Source organism: Eptesicus fuscus, chromosome 7 (assembly GCF_027574615.1).
Source record: "Eptesicus fuscus isolate TK198812 chromosome 7, DD_ASM_mEF_20220401, whole genome shotgun sequence".
NCBI lineage: Eukaryota > Metazoa > Chordata > Mammalia > Chiroptera > Vespertilionidae > Eptesicus > Eptesicus fuscus.
This window is the reverse complement of record NC_072479.1, coordinates 5,682,241-5,703,362: the sequence shown is the minus strand read 5'-3', so window position 1 is coordinate 5,703,362 and position 21,122 is coordinate 5,682,241. Positions and strand designations below refer to the sequence as shown.

The following is a 21,122-nucleotide window of genomic DNA, read 5'->3' as shown; positions in this document are numbered from 1 at the left end:
ACTGGAGTTTGGTTCTGTTCATATGTCTACGCCAAAACCACTGTCAAGTCATGAAGGACTTCATTAAATTCAACTGAATGTCAATTAATTTTTGAATCAAATTTCTTTTATTATTATTTTTTATTTTTAAAATTCAATTTTAAAGTGGGCAGAGGAGCCCTAGCTGGTGTGGCTCAGTGGGTTGAGCATTGTCCCAGGCACTGAGAGGTTGCTGGTTAGTTGAGGGCTCAATCCCCAGAAGCGGGTGTGCAGGAGGCAATTGATCAACAGTTCTCTCTCTCTCTCTCTGTCCCTCTCCCTGCCTCTCTCTCTCTAAAAATCAATTAAAAAGCATCTTTTAAAAATGGGCAGAGGACCTGAATAACACTTCTCCAAAGAGGACATAAGGGAGTTCCATTTTTAATTTTTAAAAAATATTTTTTATTGATTTCAGAAAGGAAGGGAGAGGGGAGAGAGAGAGAGAGAGAAATATCAATGACGAGAGGGAATTATTTATCGGCAGCCTCCTGCACACACCCTACTGGGGATCAAACCCACAACCTGGGTATATGCCCTTGACGGGAATCTAACGTGGGACCCTTCAGTTCGTAGGCTGGTGCTCTATTTACTGAGCCAAACCGGCCAAGGCCACTTTCAATTTTTTTCAGGAATCTTCATACTGTTCTCCACAGTGGCTGCACCAACCTGCATTCCCACCAACAGTGCACAAGGGTTCCCTTTTCTCCATCCTCACCAACACTGGTTTGGTGATTTATGATGACACCCATTCAGAAGGTTGCCTTTTCATTTTGTTGATTGTTCCTTTACTGTGCAAAACTTTTTAGTGTGATGTAGTCCCATTTGTTTACTTTTTTCTTTTGTTTCCCTTGCCCGAGGAGATACATAAGAAAAATATATTACTAAGAGAAATGTCAGAGGTTGTACTGCCTGTGTTTTCTTCTAGGAGTTTTATGGTTTCAGGTCTTACATTCAAGTCTTTAATCCGTTTTGAGTTTATTCTTGTGTGTGGTGTAAGAGGTGGTTTAGTTTCTTTCCTGTTTTTGCATATTATCTGCCCAGTTTTCACAGCTTGTTTGCTGACCGCTTCTCAACCACTGCCGTTTGGCTCTATGCTTCTTCACCAGAACCACTCTGTCAAAGTCACAGTGGACTTCAATTTGGTTAGATTCAACTGAATGCCAATTGAAAAATTTTAAATATTTAAATATCTAAGAATTTTTACTTTGAAATATTTCATACTCAAAAGAGCATTTGTAATATTAATGTTGTTTCAATAATTATAATAAGACACCCATATAAGTGCCACTAAGTTTAAAAAATAGAATATCATCAATATTTCTGTTGGTATCACCTCCCCTGCCACCCAGGGGTGACCTAATCACTATCTTGATTTTGTGCATATCATTTTCTTTCTTTCATAGTATTGACACATCGGTATGTGTCCCTTAACAATGTAAAGTTTAGTTTTGCTTGTTTTTGAACTTTGCATATATATGGAATCATATGATCATTTTTGCTGTGCTATATGCCCAGGCTCATCCATTTGACATGTGTAGCTGTTAAGTCACCCGTTAAAAGTGCCATGCAGGACTCCATGTAGAACCACACAAAAATGTACCAATTCATTGCACTGTCAATGGACATGTGCGTCATTTCCAGCATTCTGTTACTAGTGATCTTAGCCACTCCCATACATGCCTCCTTGCCTAGAGTTTTTCTAGGGTAGTGATTCTTGACCCAGGCTGCATATTATAATCATCCAGGAACTTAACAACTATTGATACCCAGGCCTCACCCCTAGGGATTCTGATTTAACTACTCTGGGTGAAATCAGCACCATAGTGTTTGCACCAATGGAGCTCCCCACTGGTGATTACAATGTGCAGTGAGGTTGGGAAGCACTGTTTTCTGGTTCACAGGCCAACCTATAGAATTCCTGAATCATGCCATCAACTCTGTTCTTCATTTATACCAGATAATACAAAAACTGAAGGTTTATCAGTTATACTCTTATTAGCAGTGTTTGAGAGTTCAGATTGTTCTAGAGACTGCCACGTCGAGATGTTAAGCTTTTTTTTTTTTTTTTTGGTCAAAGTGATAAGAGTAAAAAAAGGTAGCATTATGGTTTACTTTTCATGTTCTTGATTACTTATCTTTTCAAATGTTACCTTTCATACCTGTTTCCTCTTCTGTTAAGTTCCTATTCATGTCTTTTGCCCATTTGCTTACTAGGTTGTTTATCTTTTTCTTATTGATTTGTAGAAACTCTTTACATATCCTAGATAATTAAATATCCTGGATAATTATCTTTAAATATCCTGGATAATTATTCTTTATCCCAGGTTCCATCTTTAACTAGCTCTGTGACCTTAGGCAAGTTACTCAATCTCCACAACTCTGTTTCCTTTCCATAAAATGATGTGATAATACCAATTGTGAGGTTTACAATAATATGCATGAAGCACTTAGCCTGGTGCCTCACACAGGGCAGGCACACAATACATTGTGGCTGTTATGAGGACAGATTTAACTATTAACAAGTATATTCAAGATGAAATATTATTCCAGGCATATAGAGTTCACATAAAATAAATTTTTTAGAAGAGAGGTCATGTGCTGTATAAATTAAGATTCCTGGCTCTGGAGACAGACAAAATGCTGTGTGACCCTGGGCAAGATATTCTCACTGGCCCTCAGTGTTCTCACCTGTGATCAGGCGATAATAATGAGACAATCAGGAGGTTTTTAAGGATTAAGTGGGTGCATATATGTAAATGTTTTTAGGGTAGTAAAATCACTAAGATGATTTCAAATATAATTTTCCTGCCTATCCACCACAAAAAGACATGCTTCTACAGTATACTGAAAAAACTGGCTGCTTTTAGTGACCTGTTTCTTTCTTATTTTTTTAAGTTTTCATAAATTTTTAAAATTGAATTTAGCAGCTAATAAAATTATATAGGTTCCAGGTGTGCAATTCTAATAATACATCATCTGTATATTGTGTGTTTACCACCCCAAATCAAGTCTCCTTCCACCATCATTTATCCTCCCTTTACCCTCTCCTACTTCCTCCCATCCCATCCTGCTTTCCCTCTGGTAACCACTATACTATTGTCTAAGTCGATGAGTTTTTGTTTGTTTGTCATGTTTGTTCATTTGTTGTTTTCAGTTTTATAGCCCACATATGAGTGAAATCTTGACTTTTTCTATCTGACTTATTTCGCTTAGTATGATATTCTCAAGATCACCCATGGTGTTGCAAATGGCAGTATTTCATTCCTTATGATGGCTGAGTAGTATTCAATTGTATATATGTACCACATCTTCTTTATCCAATCATCTGTCTAAGGCAGCAGTCGTCAACCAGTGGTGGTCCATGAGGTCCGAAAGGTTGGCGACCACTGATCTAAGGACACTTCAGTTGTTTCCACATCTTGGTCACCGTGAATAATGCTGCAATGCTGGTGCATATAAGTTTGCGAATAAATGTTTTCAAAATTTTCAGGTAGATACCCAGAAGAGTGGTGAGGGTCATATGGTAACTATTCTTAATTTGTTGAGGAACCTCCATACAGTTTTCCATAGTAGCTGTACCAGTTTACATTCCCACCAGCAGTGAATAAGGGTGCCCTTTTATCCACAACCTCTCCAACACTTGTTATTACTTGTCTTGCTTATAATAGCTATTCTAACAGGTGTGAGGTGGTATCTCATTGTAGTTTTGATTTGCATTTCCCTAATAACTAGTGAGATTGAGCATCTTTTCATATATTTTTTTGGCCATCTGTATGTCTTCTGGGGAGAAATGTCTGTTCAGGTCCTCTGCCCAATTTCTAATTGAACTGTTGTTGTTTTTTTTTTTGTTTTGTTTTGTTTTGGGCAGGGGGTGGTGTTGAGTTGTTTGTGTTCTTTCTATATATTGAATATTAACCTCTTGTCAGAACTGTTGTTTGCAAATGTCTTCTCCCATTTGGTCGGTTGCCTTTTTGTTTTGTTGGCAGTTTCTCTTGCTGTGCAGAAGCTTTTTAGTTTGATAAATAAATGAGTTACCTGTTTCTGGGTGAGAAATCCCTCACCAGCGGAGACAGAGGAAAACATATAGCAAGCATTCAGCAATGATTCCTTGGTAATGGGTATGAATAATATGATTAAGGATACAATAATACTAACCTGAGTGAATCGCTGAAATATATTCCACTCCCAAGATTTCCAATGTCTGTTCTTTTCACACCACGATCTTCAACTACTTTGGGCAAAAGCAACCCCCTAAAAAGAAAAGGGCATTATAATGTTTACTAGAAAGAAGTAACTTTTTATTATAGCCTCATAATTCTAGCAGAAACAGGTACTATTTAAAGGGTATTATGCTAAGTGAAGCAATCCAGACACAGAAATACTGCATGACCTCCTTACTAGTATATGTGGAATCTTAAAAAGTTGAATTCATAGAACCAAAGACTAGAATGGCTGGGAGAAATGGGAAGATTTTGGTCAAAGGGTACAAACTGCTCTGGCCAATGTTCTCAGTGGTTACAGCATCAGCTCTAGCACCACAGGATCATGGGTTCGATTCCTGGGTTGCAGATTCCATCCCCAGCCAGGTTGGAGCGTGTGCAGAGGCAACCAATTGATGTGTCTCTCTCACATCAATGTTTCTCTCTCTCTCTCTCCCCTCCAGCCCCCCTCTTCCACTCTCTCTAAAAAATAAAAATAAAAACAATGCAAAGGATACAAACGTTCAGTTATAAGATGAATAAATTCTATATCTGTAATGTACAGTATGGTATTGTCTGTCTATCTATCTATCTATCTATCTATCTATCTATCTATCTATCAATCATCAGCCTATGCGACCGAACGGACGACAGGACAGGCTGCGTGGGGCGACCAGGCCAGCAGGGGGATTAGTGAGGGACGACCAAACAACTGAGCAGCAGGCTGGCGGGTTAGTAAGGGGTGACCAAACGACTGAGCAACAGGCTGCATGGGGTGACCAGGCTGGCAGGGGGGATAGTGAGGGGTGACCAAATGACTGAGCAGAAGGCTGCATGGGGTGACCAGGTCAGCAGGGGGGTTAGTGGAGGGCGACCAAACAACCAAGCAGCAGGCTGCGTGGGGCGACCAGGCCAGCAGGGGGGGGGGGCAGTTAGGGGCAATCAGGCAGGCAGGCAGGTGAGCGGTTAGGAGCCAGCGGTCCAGGATTGTGAGAGGGATGCCTGACTGCTGGTTTTGGCCTGATCCCCGAATTGGAGAAGGTGCAGGCTGGGCTGAGGGGACCCTCCCACCCCCTGTGCATGAATTTCATGCACCAGGCCTCTAGTATACACTGAGTGGCCAGATTATTATGATCTCTGAATGCATAATAATCTGGCCACTCAGTATATATGTATATATATTAGAGGCCCGGTGCATGAATTCATGCATGGGTGGGGTCCGGCCAGCCTGGCCAGGGGGAGGGGACATGGGTGGTTGGCCGGCCTGCCTGCTGGTCAAACTCCTGGTCGAGGGGACAATTTGCATATTAGCTTTTTATTATATAGGATATACACTGAGTAGCCAGATTATTATGCATTCAGAGATCATAATAATCTGGCCACTCAGTGTATATAAAAGGCTAATATGCTAGGTGTTCCTGCCACCGTCCAACTGGTCGCTATGACATGCACTGACCACCCGGGGCAAACGCTCAATGCAGGAGCTGCAGTGATGCACACTGGCCATTTACAGAGAAACAGCAGCACAGACCTGGCACTGATAAGGCAACACTTGGTTTCCCCCAAGTGGGACAGAGGTCCCGTCACCACCCCGGAGCAACACCCCTCCATATCGCAGCCAATGCTGCCATGGCGCAAAATACGACCCACAGCCCAGCCCAGCTAGGAAATGGTCTCTGTGGGCACCAGGTAATGACATCACGTAGCAACACCCGGCTTACTCTCCCTAGAAACCACTAGCCTCCTTGGCATTTCTTCAGCCCAGGAACACGACTTGCTTTATAACCAAGTGTAAACATTTTACACTTTAACCAAATGTTTGTGAAGCATTTTCACATTTTCATCTCATTTGACCCGCACAGAAGTCCTGGAGTAGGTAGATAGGAGACTCGGTAGAATCCTATTTTCTTTTCATCAGCCAGAAAACAGAGATTTATAAATTTTAGAAACTTGACTCGACTGAAAAGAAGTAAGAAATGGTGGACCTTGAAAATGACTTCAGGTTTTCTCACTGCACAGAATATAGTCAAACACTGCTGCAGTTAAATATTTCACCCTTTGTTCTCCCTGCATGATCTACAATAATAATCTGCTTCATGTTGACATTTACTGCTGTGCTGCTGACAATTACCTGAAAGAGAAGTTGGGGTGCTTCACCTGGCTGGAAAAAGTTTAGCTAAATCAGAAAGCAGGTCTAATTAAGCAAGTTTATTCTATATCTGTAAAAGGCTAAGTTGACTCGTGCATGCACGATACATATAAAGCTCTCGCTGGCACCAATCGCACGCATGTGTTTCATTCTGTCATTGTCGATCATGAATTTGGTTGACACTTATATTATAGAGAAAGAGTGAATAGCGATATTAAAATATTTCTTCTAATTAATTTCTTTTAATCCACAAATGTGTATGAATCCGTGCACTGGGCCACTAATAATTAATAATATGGTACTGTATACTTGAATTGGCTAAGATGGTAGATCTTGTGTTCTTGACATAAGAAAAGAAAAGGTAAGATATGGAAGTTTTAACTAAGTTGATTGTGATAATCATTTTATAATGCATACCTATATTATATCATCATGATGCATACCTTTAAAAAAAATCATATTGTGGCCCTAGCTGGTTTGGCTCAGTCAGCCTGCAGACTGAAGGGTCCTGGGTTCGATTCCAGTCACGGGCACATGCCTAGGTTACAGGCTCGATCCCCAGTAGGGGGTGTGCAGGAGGCAGCTAGTCAATGATTCTCTCTCATCATTGATGTTTCTCTCTCTCTCCCTCTCCCTTCCTCTCTGAAATCAGTAAAAAAATATTTTTAAAAAAGCACATTGTACAACCTAAATACATGCAGTGTTTGTCAATCATACCTCAATAAAGCTGGATAAAAATAAAAACACCAAGGAAATCATCAGCACCACCACCCAGACTGGTCTTGGACACTGCCAGTGACCCTGCAGCCACTCCAGCCAAAATCCTGCTGCCCTGCCCACAGACCTGCAGACCCTAGGATGTCCACCTCCAAGGCTGCACAGCTCCTGCAGCAGTAAGTGAGACTTCCCCCTCCCTGTCTGCTGACCTCCGGACACCTCAGTTGTGCCTTCCCAGCATGCAGGCTTCCTGAGCCCACCGTCTCACAGGCCACTCTTGGGTGCCGCTGTGAGCTCCCGCTGGGCGTGCTCTTATCCAAACAAGGGCACATGGCCCCAGCAGTAGAAATTCTGAATTCCCCCTTCCCAGCTGCCTGCCCACAGACACCTTGGTCGCATGGCTTCAGTGCGAGGGCCCCTCTCAGTGCATGAGTGCGCCACCCTGGCAAAGGGTCCCCAGTGCCTCTGCGAGCCGCCACCAGGCGTGCGCAAATCCAACCAAGGGCGCAAGGCCCCAGCAGTAGAAATTCAAACTCCCCCCCATCCCAGCTGCCTGCCCACAGACACCTCAGTCATGTGGCTTCAGTGCAAGGGCCCCGCTGAGTGCACTGCCCCAGCAAACGGCCCCCAGGTGCCTCTGTGAGCCACAGCCGGGCATGCGCGAATCCAACCAAAGGCGCAAGGCCCCGGCGGCAAAAACTGAGTCTTCCCACTCCACAGCTGCTGACCTCCAGACACCACAGCCGTGTCTTCCTAGTGCACCTCCAGAGCCCATTGCCCCAATGGCGGCTCTTGGGTGCCTCTCTGAGCCCCTGCTGGGCACACTCGTATCCAAACAAGGACGCACAGCCCCGGCAACAGAAACTTGAACTTCCACCTTCCCGCCTGCCTGTACACAGATACGGTGGTCACGTGGCGTTAGCGCGAGGGCCCCTCTGAGTATGCCACCCTGGCAAATGGCTCCCGGGTGCCTCTGTGAGCAGCCACTGGGCACGCACAAATACAACCAAGGGCGCAAGGCCCCGGCAGCGAAAACTGTCTTCCTTCTCCACAGCTGCTGACTGCCAGACATTGCAGTTACGCCTTTCCAGTGTGCAGGCCTCCTGAGCCCCACCACCCCGACAGGTGGCTCCTGGGTGTCTCTGTGAGCCCCTGTTAGGCACATGCAAATTCAACCAAGGGTGCAAGGCAGCAAAAATTGGGACACTCCCCTCCCTGGCTGCTGACCTCCGAATACCGCAATTGCGCCTTTCCAGCACGCAAGCCTACTGAGCCCGCTGCCCCTATAGGCGGCTCCTGGGTGCCTCCTTGAGCCCCCACTGGGTGCACTCATATCCAAACAAGGATGCACGGCCCCAGCAGTAGAAATTCAGACTTCCCCCTTCCCAGCTGCCTACCCACAGACACGGTGGTCGCGTGGTTTCAGCATGCAGGCCCCCTGAGGCAACCGCCCCAGCAGGCGATGCCTGGGTGCCTCTGTGAGCTGCCACTAGGCACACTTGTATCCAACCAAGGGCACAAACCCCGGGAGCAGAAACATGGACGTCCCCTTCCTTGGCTGCCAAACTCCAGTCACTGCAGTTGCACCGATCCAGCGCACGAGCCTCCTGAGCCTGCTGACCCGGCAGGCGGCCCCTAGATGCTTCGCTGAGCGGCCGCAAGACACAACCCCGGCTGCTGGCATCTAGTCCCCGTGGTAGCGCCGCTCCAGCACACGGGCCCCCTGAGCCCACTGCCCTAGCAGACAGCTCCTGAGCACCTCTGTAAGAAGCCGCTGGACACACGTATCCAACCAAAGGTGCACATCCCCTGAAGCAGAAACTGGGACTTCTCCCTCCATGGGGCCGGTGGCACACCACAATCACTCGGATCCAGCGTATGGGCCCCACGAGCACACACCCCTTGCAGATGGCTCCTGGGCCCCTCTGTGAGATGCCACTGGGTATGTACCTCTCCAACCAAGGGCGTACAGCTCCCTCAGCAGGATCCACAACATCCCCCTCCTGGCTACCTACCTCTGGACAGCTTGGTGAGTTACTGAGGACTTGCCTCCCTGGACAAGGTCACATTGTTTCAACCACAGTCGCTGAGATTTCCACATCCTCAGCTGCTGGATCCTGAACCCCCTCGTGATTCAGAGAGAAAAATCACTTTGGCCAGAGTCCCACTGCCTCAACCACAGACTACAAGACACCCGCCCCCCAATGTCACAGGCTCTGGGACCCTTGTAGTGAGTTGCAGAGTGACGCTAATCCAGCAAGAGTCATACCACACCAGCCAAAGTCACAGTACCTGAGCCTAAGGCCCTGAGACTCCTTCCTCCCAGGCTGTGGAGTCTGGGAACCCACAGTGAGCACATACCAGTGAGACCTCAAACAACCTTTTCCACAAGAGCCGGAAACATGATCACATGCAAAACAGCTTGCACAACAAAGCCGGGGGTGAGTCACATTGCCAATCCATGACGAGACTTCATCCATGAATAAGAAACTAACATTCAAGATCCAACTACACCAAGAAAATCCAAATAGCTCAAGTAGAGAGCTCTGCTAGATCACCAAGCCCAGAGAACCTGAGAGACCGCACCAGTAGCACCACTCCCAAAAGAAACTGGGTAGCAAAGCAGTTGGATCCAAGACATAGAAACAATTAAAACGTTACAGCAAAAAAATGGGGAGACAAAAAAACAATCCCCAAAAGAAAGTAAAAGAGGAATCACCAGAAAGAGAATTAAATGAAATTGAGGCAAGTAACATGTCAGAGAAAGAATTCAGAGCAATGGTTATAAGGATGCTCAAACGGCTGGATGACAAATACACACAACTCAATGAGAATTACAAGGAGCTGAATGAGAATGTTACCAACATGAAAAGAAACCATGAGGAAATGTAGAATGACATAGCTGCAATAAAGAACACAATGGAAGGTTTAAACAGTAGACTAGAAGAGGCTGAGGACCACATCAGTGAATTAGAAGACAAGTTGGAAAAAAAACACAAACACAGCAGCAACTGTAAAGAAAACTTAAAAAGCAGGAGGAGAGCCTATGGGAGCTTTGGGATAACATGAAATGAAACAACATCCGCATAATAGGGGTACCAGAAGGAGAGGAAGTGGAGCAAAGAATAGAAAACCTGTTTGAGCCCTGACCAGTTTGGCTCAGTGGATAGAGTGTCAGCCTGCGGACTGGGGGGTCCCAGGTTCGATTCCAGTCAAGGGCATGTGCCTTGTTTGCGGGCACATCCAAAGTGGGGGGTGTGCAGGAGGCAGCTGGTCGATGTTTCTCTCTCATCGATGTTTCTGGCTCTCTGACCCTCTCCCTTCCTCTCTATGGAAGATCAATTATATATATATATATCCTGTTTGAAGAAATAATGACAGAAAACTTCCCTGATGTTGGCAAGAAAAAACCCACATACATAGAGCCCCAAACAAGATGAACCCAAAAAGACCAACACCAAGACACATCATAATTAAATGGGCAAACATCAATGACAAAGTAAGAATCTTAAAGGCTGGCAGACAGAGACAGAAAGTTACCTACAAGGGATCTCCCATTAGAATATCAACTTATTTCTCAAAAGAAACAAACCAGGCCAGAAGGGAATGGAATGAAATATACGAAGTGATGCAAAGCAAGGGACTGAAACCAAGAATACTTACCCAGCAAGACTATAATTCAAAATTGAATGTGGAATCAGGAGGTTCACAGACAGAAAAGGGCTAAGAGAGTTTATTACCACCAAGCAAGCAATGCAAGAAATGCTAAAGGGATTGCTGTAAAAAGAAGAAACAGAAAGGAAAGAAGGAACACAAACATAAAGAATAAAAAAGGCAACAAACACTTATCAATAGTAACATTAAATGTAAATGGATTAAATGCTCCAATAAAAAGACCTATGGTAGCTGAATGGATAAGAACACATGACCCATATATTTGCTGTCTGCAAGAGACCCAACTTGGATTCATACAGACTGATAGTGAAAGGATGAAAAAAAAAATTTCAAGCAAAAGGAAATGAGAAAAAAGCTGGGGTAGCAATACTTATATCTGATAAAATAGACCTCAAAGTGAAGTTCATAACAAGAGATAAGGAAGGCCACTTCATAATACAAAAGGGAGCAATTCAACAAGAGGATATAACTCTGGTAAACATATATGTACCCAATACAGGAGCACCCAAATACATAAAACAACTTCTGAAAGATATCAAGGGAGAGATTGACAACAATACAATCATAGTGGTGGCCTTTAATACCCCACTGACACCACTGGATATCCTCTAAACAAAAAATTAGCAAAGAAACAGCAATTCTAAATGACTCACTAGATCAGATGGACTTAATTGACATCTTCAGAACATTTCACCCCAAAGCTACAGAATATACATTCTTCTCAAGTACATGGGACATTTTCAAAGATAGACCACATATTGGGACACAGGCAAAGTCTCTGCAAATTCAAGAAGATATAAATCTTAACAAGCATCTTCTCAGATCACAATGGCATAAAATTAGAAATCAACTACAATAAAAACAATGAAAAAAAAATCAAACACTCGGAGGCTAAATAGCATGCTATTAAACAATGATTGGGTTATCAAAGAGATCAAAGAAGAATTAAAAAGCATCCTGGAAACAAATAACAATGAAAACACAACAATCCAAAATCCATGGGACACAATGAAAGCAGTCCTAAGAGGAAGTTCATAGCTCTACAGGCCTACCTCCAAAAACAAGAAAAAATGGTAATAAATAATCTAACCTTGCAACTTAAATAATTAGAAAGAGAGCAACAAGAAAAGCCCACAAACCAAAAGGAAGGAAATAACAAAGATCAGAGCAGAAATAAACTACATAGAGATGAAAAAAATAATACAAAAGATCAATGAAACCAAGAGCTGGTTCTTTGAAAGGATAAACAAGATTGATGAATCTCTAGCCAGGCTCACCAAAAAGCAAAGAGAGAGGACCCAAATGAACAAAATCAGAAATGAAAGAGGTGAAGTAACAACTGACCCCACAGATATACAAAGGATTATAAAAAAAATACTACGAACAACTCTATTCCTACAAACTGGACAACCTCAATGAAATGGACATATTCCTAGAAAAATACAAGCTTCTAAAACTCAATCAGGAAGAATAAAAAGAAACTGAATAGGCCAATAACTACTGATGAAATTAAAACAGTAATCAAAAAGCTTCCAGCAAACAAAAGCCCTGGACCAGATGGCTTCACAGGGGAGTTTTACCAAACATTCAAGGAAGAACTAAAACCAATCCTCCTCAGACTATTCCAAAAAATTCAAGAGGAAGGAGCAATTCCAAGCTCTTTCTATGAATCCAGCATTACCCTATTCCCGAAACCAGATAAAGACACTACAAAGAAAGAGAATTACAGGCCAATATCCATCATGAACATAGATGCTAAAATCCTCAACAAAATTCTAGCAAACTGGATCCAGCATTACATTAGAAAGATCATACACCATGACCAAGTGGGATTTATTCCAGGGATGCAAGGCTGGTACAATATCCTTAAATCAATAAATGTGATACATCACATAAACAAATTGAGACAAAAATCTCATCATCATATCAATTGATTCAGAAAAGGCATTTGACAAAGTCCAACAACCTTTTCTGATAAAAACGCTCAGCAAAGTGGGAATAGAGGGATCATACCTCAACATAATAAAAGTCTTATATGACAAACCTACAGCCAACATCATACTCAATGGGCAAAAACTAAAACCATTTCCCCTAAAAACAGGAACAAGACAGAGATGCCCGCTTTCACCACTTCTGTTCGACATAGTACTGGAAGGGCTAGCCACAGTGATCAGACAAGAAGAAGAAATAAAAGGCATCCAAATGGGAAAAGAAGAAGTAAAATTGTCATTATTCACAGATGACTTGATATTGTACATAGAAAACCCTAAAGACTCCATCAAAAAATTATTAGACTTAATAAATGAATTCGGCAATGTAGCAGGATACAAAATTAATGCCAATAAATCTATGGCATTTTTATACACCAGTAGTGAACTTACAGAAAGAGAGACTAAAAAATAAAAAATCCCATTTACCATTGCACAAAAAAAATTAAGATACCTAGGAATAAAGTTAACTAAGGAGGTAAAAGACCTGTACTCGAAAAACTACAGGATACTGAAAAAAGAGATAGAGGAAGACATAAACAGATGGAATAACATACCATGTTCATGGATTGGTAGAATCAACATAATTAAAATGTCCATATTACCCAAAGCAATCTATAGATTTAATGCACTCCCTATTAAAATACCAACGGCAGATTTCACAGACCTAGAACGAACTCTCCAAAAATTCATCTGGAATAAAAAAGACCCCGAATAGCTGCAACAATCCTGAGAAAGAAGAACAAAGTAGGTGGGAATCTCAATATCGGATTTCAAGCTGTATTGCAAAGCCACTGTTCTCAAAACTGCCTGGTACTGGCAAAAGAACAGACATATAGACCAATAAAATAGAATAGAGAACCCAGAAATCGACCCAAACCACTATGCTCAATTAACATTTGACAAAGGAGGCAAGAGCATACAATGGAGTCAAGACAGTCTCTTCAATAAATAGTGTTGGGAAAATTGGACAGATAAATGCAAAAAAAAAATGAAACTAGACCACCAACTTACACCATACACAAAAACAAACTCAAAATGGATAAAGGACATAAATGTAAGACGGGAAACCATAAAAATATTAGATGAATCCACAGGCAGAGAAATCTCAGACATATGCTGAAGCAATATCTTCACTGATACAGCTCCTAGGACAATGGAAACTAAAGAGAAAATAAACAAATGGGACTACATCAAAATAAAAATATTCTGCACAGCAAAAGAAACCATCAACAAATAACAAGAAAGCCCACTGCATGGGAGAACATATTTGCCAATGTTATCACCAATAAGGGTTTAATCTCCAACATTTACAGGAAACTCATACAACTTAACAAAAGGAAGATAAACAACCCAATCAAAAAATGGGCAACGGACCTAAATAGATACTTTTCGAAAGAGGACATAAGGAAGGCCAAGAGATGTATGAAAACAGGCTCAAAGTCACTAACCATCCGAGAGATGCAAATCAAAATGACAACGAGGTACCATCTCACACCTGTCAGAATGGCTATCATCAACAAATCAGCAAACGACAAGTGCTGGCGAGGATGCAGAGAAAAAGGAACCCTCATGCACTGCTGGTGGGAATGCAGACTGATGCAGCCACTGTGGAAAACAGTATGGCGTTTCCTCAAAAAACTAAAAATAGAACTCCCATTTGACCCAGTGATCCCACTTCTAGGAATATATCCCAAGAAACTAGAAACACCAGTCAGAAAGGATATATGCACCCCTATGTTCATAGCAGCACAATTCACCATAGCTAAGATTTGGAATCAGCCTAAGTGCCCATCAGCAGATGAGTGGATTAGAAAACTGTGGTACATCTACACAATGGAATACTATGCTGCTGTAAAAAGGAAGGAACTCCTACGATTTGCAAAGCATGGATGGGTCTGGAGAGCATTATGCTAAGTGAAATAAGTCAGAGAAAGATAAATATCACATGATCTCACTCATTTGTGAAATATAATGAACAACATAAACTGATGAACAAAAACAGATCCAGAGACAGAGAAGCATCGATCAGATGCTCAAATCTCAGAGGGAAGGTAGGGGAGGGGAGGGGTAAGGGGGAGAGATCAACCAAAGAACTTGTATGCATGCATATAAACATAACCAATGGACACAGACACCAGGGGGGTGAGGGCATGAGCCAGGGCTGGGGGAGGGGGGCAATGGGGAGAAAAGGACACATATATAATACTTTAATCAATAAAGAAAGGAAAACAAAAAACATGGAGTAAAGGAAGCCAGGCACCTAAGATGGCCATTTACATTTCAAAAGCACAATAGCTAAGATCTGGAAACAGTCCAAGTGCCCATCAGTAGATGAGTGGATAAAAAAGCAGTGGTATATTTACACCATGGAATACTATGCAGCAGTAGAAAAGAAGGATCTCTTACCCTTTGAGACAGCATGAAGGGACCTGGAGAACATCATGCTAAGTGAAATAAGCCAGTCAGAGAAAGACAAGTACCGCACGATCTCACTCATATGTGGAATCTCAGAGGAAAGGCGGGGGAGGGAGGGTGAGAGGGAAGAGATCAACTAAAGACCTTGTATGCATATATGCATAACCCATAGACACAGACAATAGGGGGGTGAAGACCTGGGTGGGGGGTGGGGGTGGAGGTGGGCTAGAAGAGGTCAATTGGGGGGAAGGGGACATGTGTAATACTTTCAACAATAGATTAAAAAAAAAATACAAAAAATTTTTCAAAAAAATTTTCGTAACTTAATTTTTACAATATCCTGTTATACATAATTATTAATAACGAACTACAACTTTCGCTAATGACTATTATAATCGTGTTGCATTCATACTAATACTAGCAGCGAATATTTTAGCAGGTGATTGCCACCTCATTAGTCTTGGACTGACTTGTTTGGTGTGTGCAACAGGAAATATTTCGCTTTCAGAGAACAAGAAAAATAGGTTTATTTGTCTTACGCTTATTAATTTGTGCAGTTATTCAGTGTCTGGTAAGTTAATGTTCAAGAAAATATATTAATTGTTATTAAAATATTCTATTATTTTTTTAAAAATAAAAAATACAATAAAAATAAAAACACCAATTAAAAGACAACAAATAAATAGTATGAAATGAAAAAAATACATTTTCAAAGTAACCCCACAGAGAAGTTCTAGGTGCCATGAAAATGACCCAGGCTATGGCCTGCTCACTGGTGGATGGTTCTCATCACTGTCTTGAGCAGCCCTGAGTTGCTGGCCATTTTTCCTGTGCCTAGCCTCAGCATCCTTCAGGCCCAAGCCCCTCAGTGCTCAGCCAGACAAGGTTTAAGCCCAACACAACCTGCACTTTTCCCCTGCTCAAGATCATTGTAGTTACTATTGGACTTGTGGGCATCCAGACGGTTCACGTTTATCTCTGGGAAAGTGGGAAAAGGAGATGTCTGCCTTTTATTATACAAATACCTATAGTTTGAATTTTGTATTATGAGAGGGAATTAATTTTGTAAAATGGCTTTGAGTTTTAGTCCTCCTTAGAAAAGCCATTCCCACTCAAAGATTATTATTTTTTATATTCTCCTGTTTTTCATTTAGTATCTTTACAGTTTTATTTTTAATATTTAAATCTTTACCCCATGTGGAGTTTAAGTAAGAAATGAGATAAGGGTCCAATTTTCTATTTTTTTTCCAGGTGGTTATCCATTTATCCCAGTACATAGCATTGAAGAAATGATGTTTCTTCCACAGAAATAAAAGCTACTTTTATCATATACTAAATACTCTGCTTTTGTGTATTTGTGGGCTCTTTATTCTGTTCATGCATCTATTTATACACCACCTCATATTTTAATTAATATAGCTTTACAATGCATTTTTAATGTGTAATCTGGTTAATCCTCCCTCATTACTTGTTTTCAACCCTGCCAATGTCAAATTTTTAGAAAAACACGTGCTGTAGAATCAGCTTTTTATTTCTTCTAAGGAAATGTTAATACTATTACTGTGATACCATTAATTTTACAGGTTAATTCAAGAAAAATTGGCATCCTTCTGATAAGTGCAAGTGTCTTCTGGATCCCTCAAAGACTGTGGAAAGTTTTTTCCTGATGGATTTTGTATGTTTCTTTTTAAGTTTCTTATTACGTATTTAATTAAGGATCCAGATTAAATCATATTTTCTTCTGCTTCCTATGACTTCATTTAAGTCTTAATACTAAGTGTTTATTCAAAGCAAACAGAAAACTATAGTGGTGTTAAATAATATCTGGGCATTCTAATTAGATCTTTCTCTTTAAGTTTTGGACTATCCTTAGATTAGATACACATGGAAAACTCATAAAATAGATAATCACCTTTATTTTTTTATTGAATTTTAGAGAGAGGAGGAGGAAGAGGAGGAAGAGAGGAGGAGGAGGAGGAGGAGGGAAAAGAGAGAGAGAGGAAGATGGATTTGTTGTTCCACTTATTCATGGGTTGATTTTTGTATGTGCCCTGATGGGGATCAAACCCACAACATGGGCATATATTAGGATGACACTCTATAACCAACTGGAGCTACCGGCCAGGGCTGACAATCACCTTTCTTCAATGATACTGTCTTCAAGAAGCAATTCCTATCCATACACTGCACTTAAAGTATCCTATATGATAAAGAGCTAATTGTCCCCTTGACCAGGAGTTTGACTAGGGGGCAGGGCCGGCCTGCCAACTGCCTACGGCCCCTCCCCCTGGCCATCCCTGCCCCTGATTGGCCCCCCCCACCCTGATGGGGGCCAACCATCTGTGTCCCCTCCCCCCCCCTCCGGACCCCACCCGTGCACGAATTCGTGCACCGGGCCTCTAGTAAATAATAATAAACACATTATTTAAATTATAGACCAGGTACTTATAATGCAAAATGTTCGATTTCCTCTGGAATACAGTTAGCTGGCTGATTTTAACTGACAAGACCCATGTCATATATAAAAAAAATTGAGACCGACCAGTGTGGCTTAGTGGTTGAGTGTCGATCTATGAACCAGGAGATCACAGTTCCATTCCTGGTCAGGGCACATGCCAGGATTCAGTCCGCAGTAGGGGGCATGTAGGAGGCAACCGATCAATAATTGTCTCTTATCATTAATGTTTATATCTCTCTCCCCCTTCCTTCCTCTTTAAAATCAATAAAAATATATTTTAAAAACTTTTGCTTGAAAAAAAAAAAGTAAGACACTCCACATTTGTGAGGCTGAAAAGCTTGGCAAGAGAAGATGGTGCACTCTTACCGGGACAGGATTCCCACAAAGCTTCGCACAGGGGAGCCATGCAACAAGGACTTCACGTTGCCAAGCTGGCTCAAAAACTCTGTGGTTTCATTCACTCTGCCAACTCTAAATATCTGCAGGATGTTCACTGGACTTGTACTGTAAGAATCAGAAGAAAAACAAAGTGAAAAATCATTATCAGCAGAAACCACAAAACAGCCCAAATGTCTGATGCAATGAATCATAACCCATTTTATCTTCAAAATATTATGCAGCCATTCCAACCATTAAAAAAAAATCACACTCAAAAAATAAATAAAGCTATGAAGTAAAACTTATAGTAAAATATCAATTTATTAGTAGGTTACAAAACTATATGCATAGTATGATCCAAAATGTTATCATATATATGCTATATAGAATACACAGTTTGAATGAGCTCATTCATTCACTCATGCATTCAATGATTAGACTCTGTGCCAAGTATTCTGCCAGGCACTGGAAATAAGATAACATGGTCTCTGGGGCTTCATGGAGATTACATTCTAATGAAAGATAAAAATCAACAAGTTAACAAATGCCTGATTTTAAGTGCTACTAAAGAAACAGCCAGGCCCTGGCCGGTCATTCAGTGGTTAGAGCGTCAGTTTGAGGACTGAAGGGTTGAGGGTTTAATTCCCGGTCAAGAGCACAAACCTTGGTTGCATGTTCATCTCCGCCCCAGTTGGGGCAAGTGTGGGAGGCAATCAGTCGATGTGTCTCTCTCACATTAATGTTTCTCTCTCTCCCCCTCCTACTCTCTCTAAAAAATATATCAATGGAATAAATATCTCCAGATGAGGATTGAAAAACAACCAACCAACCAGGTTCAGAGACAGGTGGTCAAGAAAGGCCTCTCTTTGGAGGTGATATGTGTTGGAAGATGGCGTAGTACATATTTTAAAGACCCAACTGCTCATTATGGGAAAACATACTGGATAGGGCAGGAGTGGCAAGAACATCAGGAAGGGGGGTTGGTATAAACGAGGTAACAGTGTTCTGCACTAAAGATGGCAACATTGTAAAAGAAAACCAGTGAATTAAAGATATTTGGAGGCAGAACAGACAGAACATGTGGTGATGTGGGGATGAGGGAGAGAGAATCATCAGTGGCTCAGGGTGAGTGGCTAAAATGGGGAAGCAAAGGGAAAGACTGGGGGTACTACTGAGGGAAAGAGTTGTAGGTACCAAAGGGTGATGAAAGAATTGAGCCGTCTTCCCAGCTCCACACTCAGGGGTGTCAGGTCAGTAGCTTGATATGAGCTATGGTAGGAGTATTTACACCACAGAAATCAGCAAATATTATAAATCAGGACTTTTATTCAGAGAGCTGGCCTACTAGGACACCACTGGGTGAAGAGGAGAATCAATAATTCAATTTGGAATATGCTCTACACCAAAGTATTTACAGTGGTTATATAATCTCTGGGTTATCTCTGGGTGGAAGATTTGGAGTGATCTTTGATTCTCTTTATGTTTTTTAATGTTAATCTTTATCCGATGACACTTTTTCATTGATTTTTAGAGAGTGAAAGGGAGGAAAGGGGAGAGAGAGAGAGAGAAACGTCAGTGTGAGAGAGACACAGCAATTGGTTATCTCCAGCTCATGCCCCGACTGGGGTGGGGATAACCTGCAACCCAGGTAGGTGCCCTTGACTGGGAATGGAACCCACAACCCTTTGGTATGCAGGCAACACTCTTATCACTGAGCCACACCAGCCAGGGCTCTTCATATTTTTATATAGTTTCTAAATTTTCAACAAAGAATATAAATTTTAGAACAACAAAAATGTAGTTTAAAAATCATTATTGGTGAAACGGAACGGAGAAAGTATAACTTTCCCAGCAGCAGAATCTCCCTCGGAAGAGGCCCGCCTTCGCTGTGTAAATACCTGGGGCCGGAGGTGAGAGCTCTACGGGCTTGCCTGACTCACATCAGATGGTGGAACTGCACCCCCCTCCTCAGCTGTTCCTCCCCTTAACTCCACGTTTGGCTTCTTTCACTCAGCATAATGTTTTCAAGGTGCATCTGGGTTGCAGCACGTGCGAGCGCTTCATTCCTTTTCATGGCTGAATAATATTCCATTATATGTATAAACCATAATTTTGGAATTTCAGTTGTTTCAACCTTTGCGCTTTTGAATAGTGCTGCTATGAACATTCATGTACAAGTATCTGTTTTAGAACTTGTTTTCAGTTATTTTGGGTCTATAAGGAGGAGTGAACTTACGGAGGCAAACAATCATTCTGTGTTTAATTTTTGAGGAATCACCAAATTGCAGCTGCACCACTTTACATTCCACAAGCAATGTGTGAGGGTTCCTATTTCTCCACATCCTCACCAACACGCATAATTTTCCAGTTTTAAAAAATATAACCATCTTAGTGGGTGGGAAGAGGTATTGGGAATGGAATTTGAGGATGACCACCCAAGGAAGACAGAACGTATTTTGAGATAGGTCTGAATCCATCCACGGGGAGGCATGGCTGGGTCTGGTCCTAATGGAGTGCTGGAAAACCAACTCCTAACAGCAGCAAAACCGACACGGGATCTGATTGGTAGCATTTGCTGACTTCCATGGTGTAAATTCTCCGACCAGAGCTGATTTCAAGTTACTAATGGTTTAGCAATCAGTTAACAAAATTTCTAAAAATTCACCCACGGCCTCTGCAAGCTGGTATGAGCAGCTGCCATGCACCGCCTTGGGCTCTAAGGCGTGTGCGAGGCTGAGGCAGGTTTGCCTGGATGATATCCGAGACCCAAGGTGCCAGCACTGCCCAAAGGAGAGACATCAGGCAGAGGAGTGCTGCCATAGGTTGAACGACCAAGCCAATCAAAGTTGTTCCCACCCTTGAGAATAATCAATAAAAGTAGTTTCTGACCCTTTAGAGCCTTTAGCCGGGGTGATTCCACAGAGGTACTAACATACCACTGAGGGCTTGTCTGAGCAGCTGGTTATCTGTGTTTGTTGTTACTCTTGCTGCCCCAGGCTGCAGAATGCACACCAGCACAAGAGACAGGAACGTGCACAGTCAATGAGGCAGCAGACGTGACTGACACTGAGGGGAGCCATAACTTTTGACAAGTTTTCCAGGTGTTTATGCCAGAGTGGTCA

At 42.1% G+C, this 21,122-nt stretch overlaps 1 protein-coding gene across 1 annotated transcript in view; it reads right to left on the bottom strand.

Annotated features, from left to right (window-relative positions):
* PARP4 (poly(ADP-ribose) polymerase family member 4) overlaps window positions 1-21,122 on the bottom strand; it is a 147,074-nt gene that overhangs the window by 93,993 nt on the left and 31,959 nt on the right. The window contains 2 exon segments of the mRNA XM_054719721.1: window positions 4,174-4,269; window positions 17,989-18,126. Of these exon segments, the coding sequence (XP_054575696.1) occupies window positions 4,174-4,269; window positions 17,989-18,126 (234 nt within the window).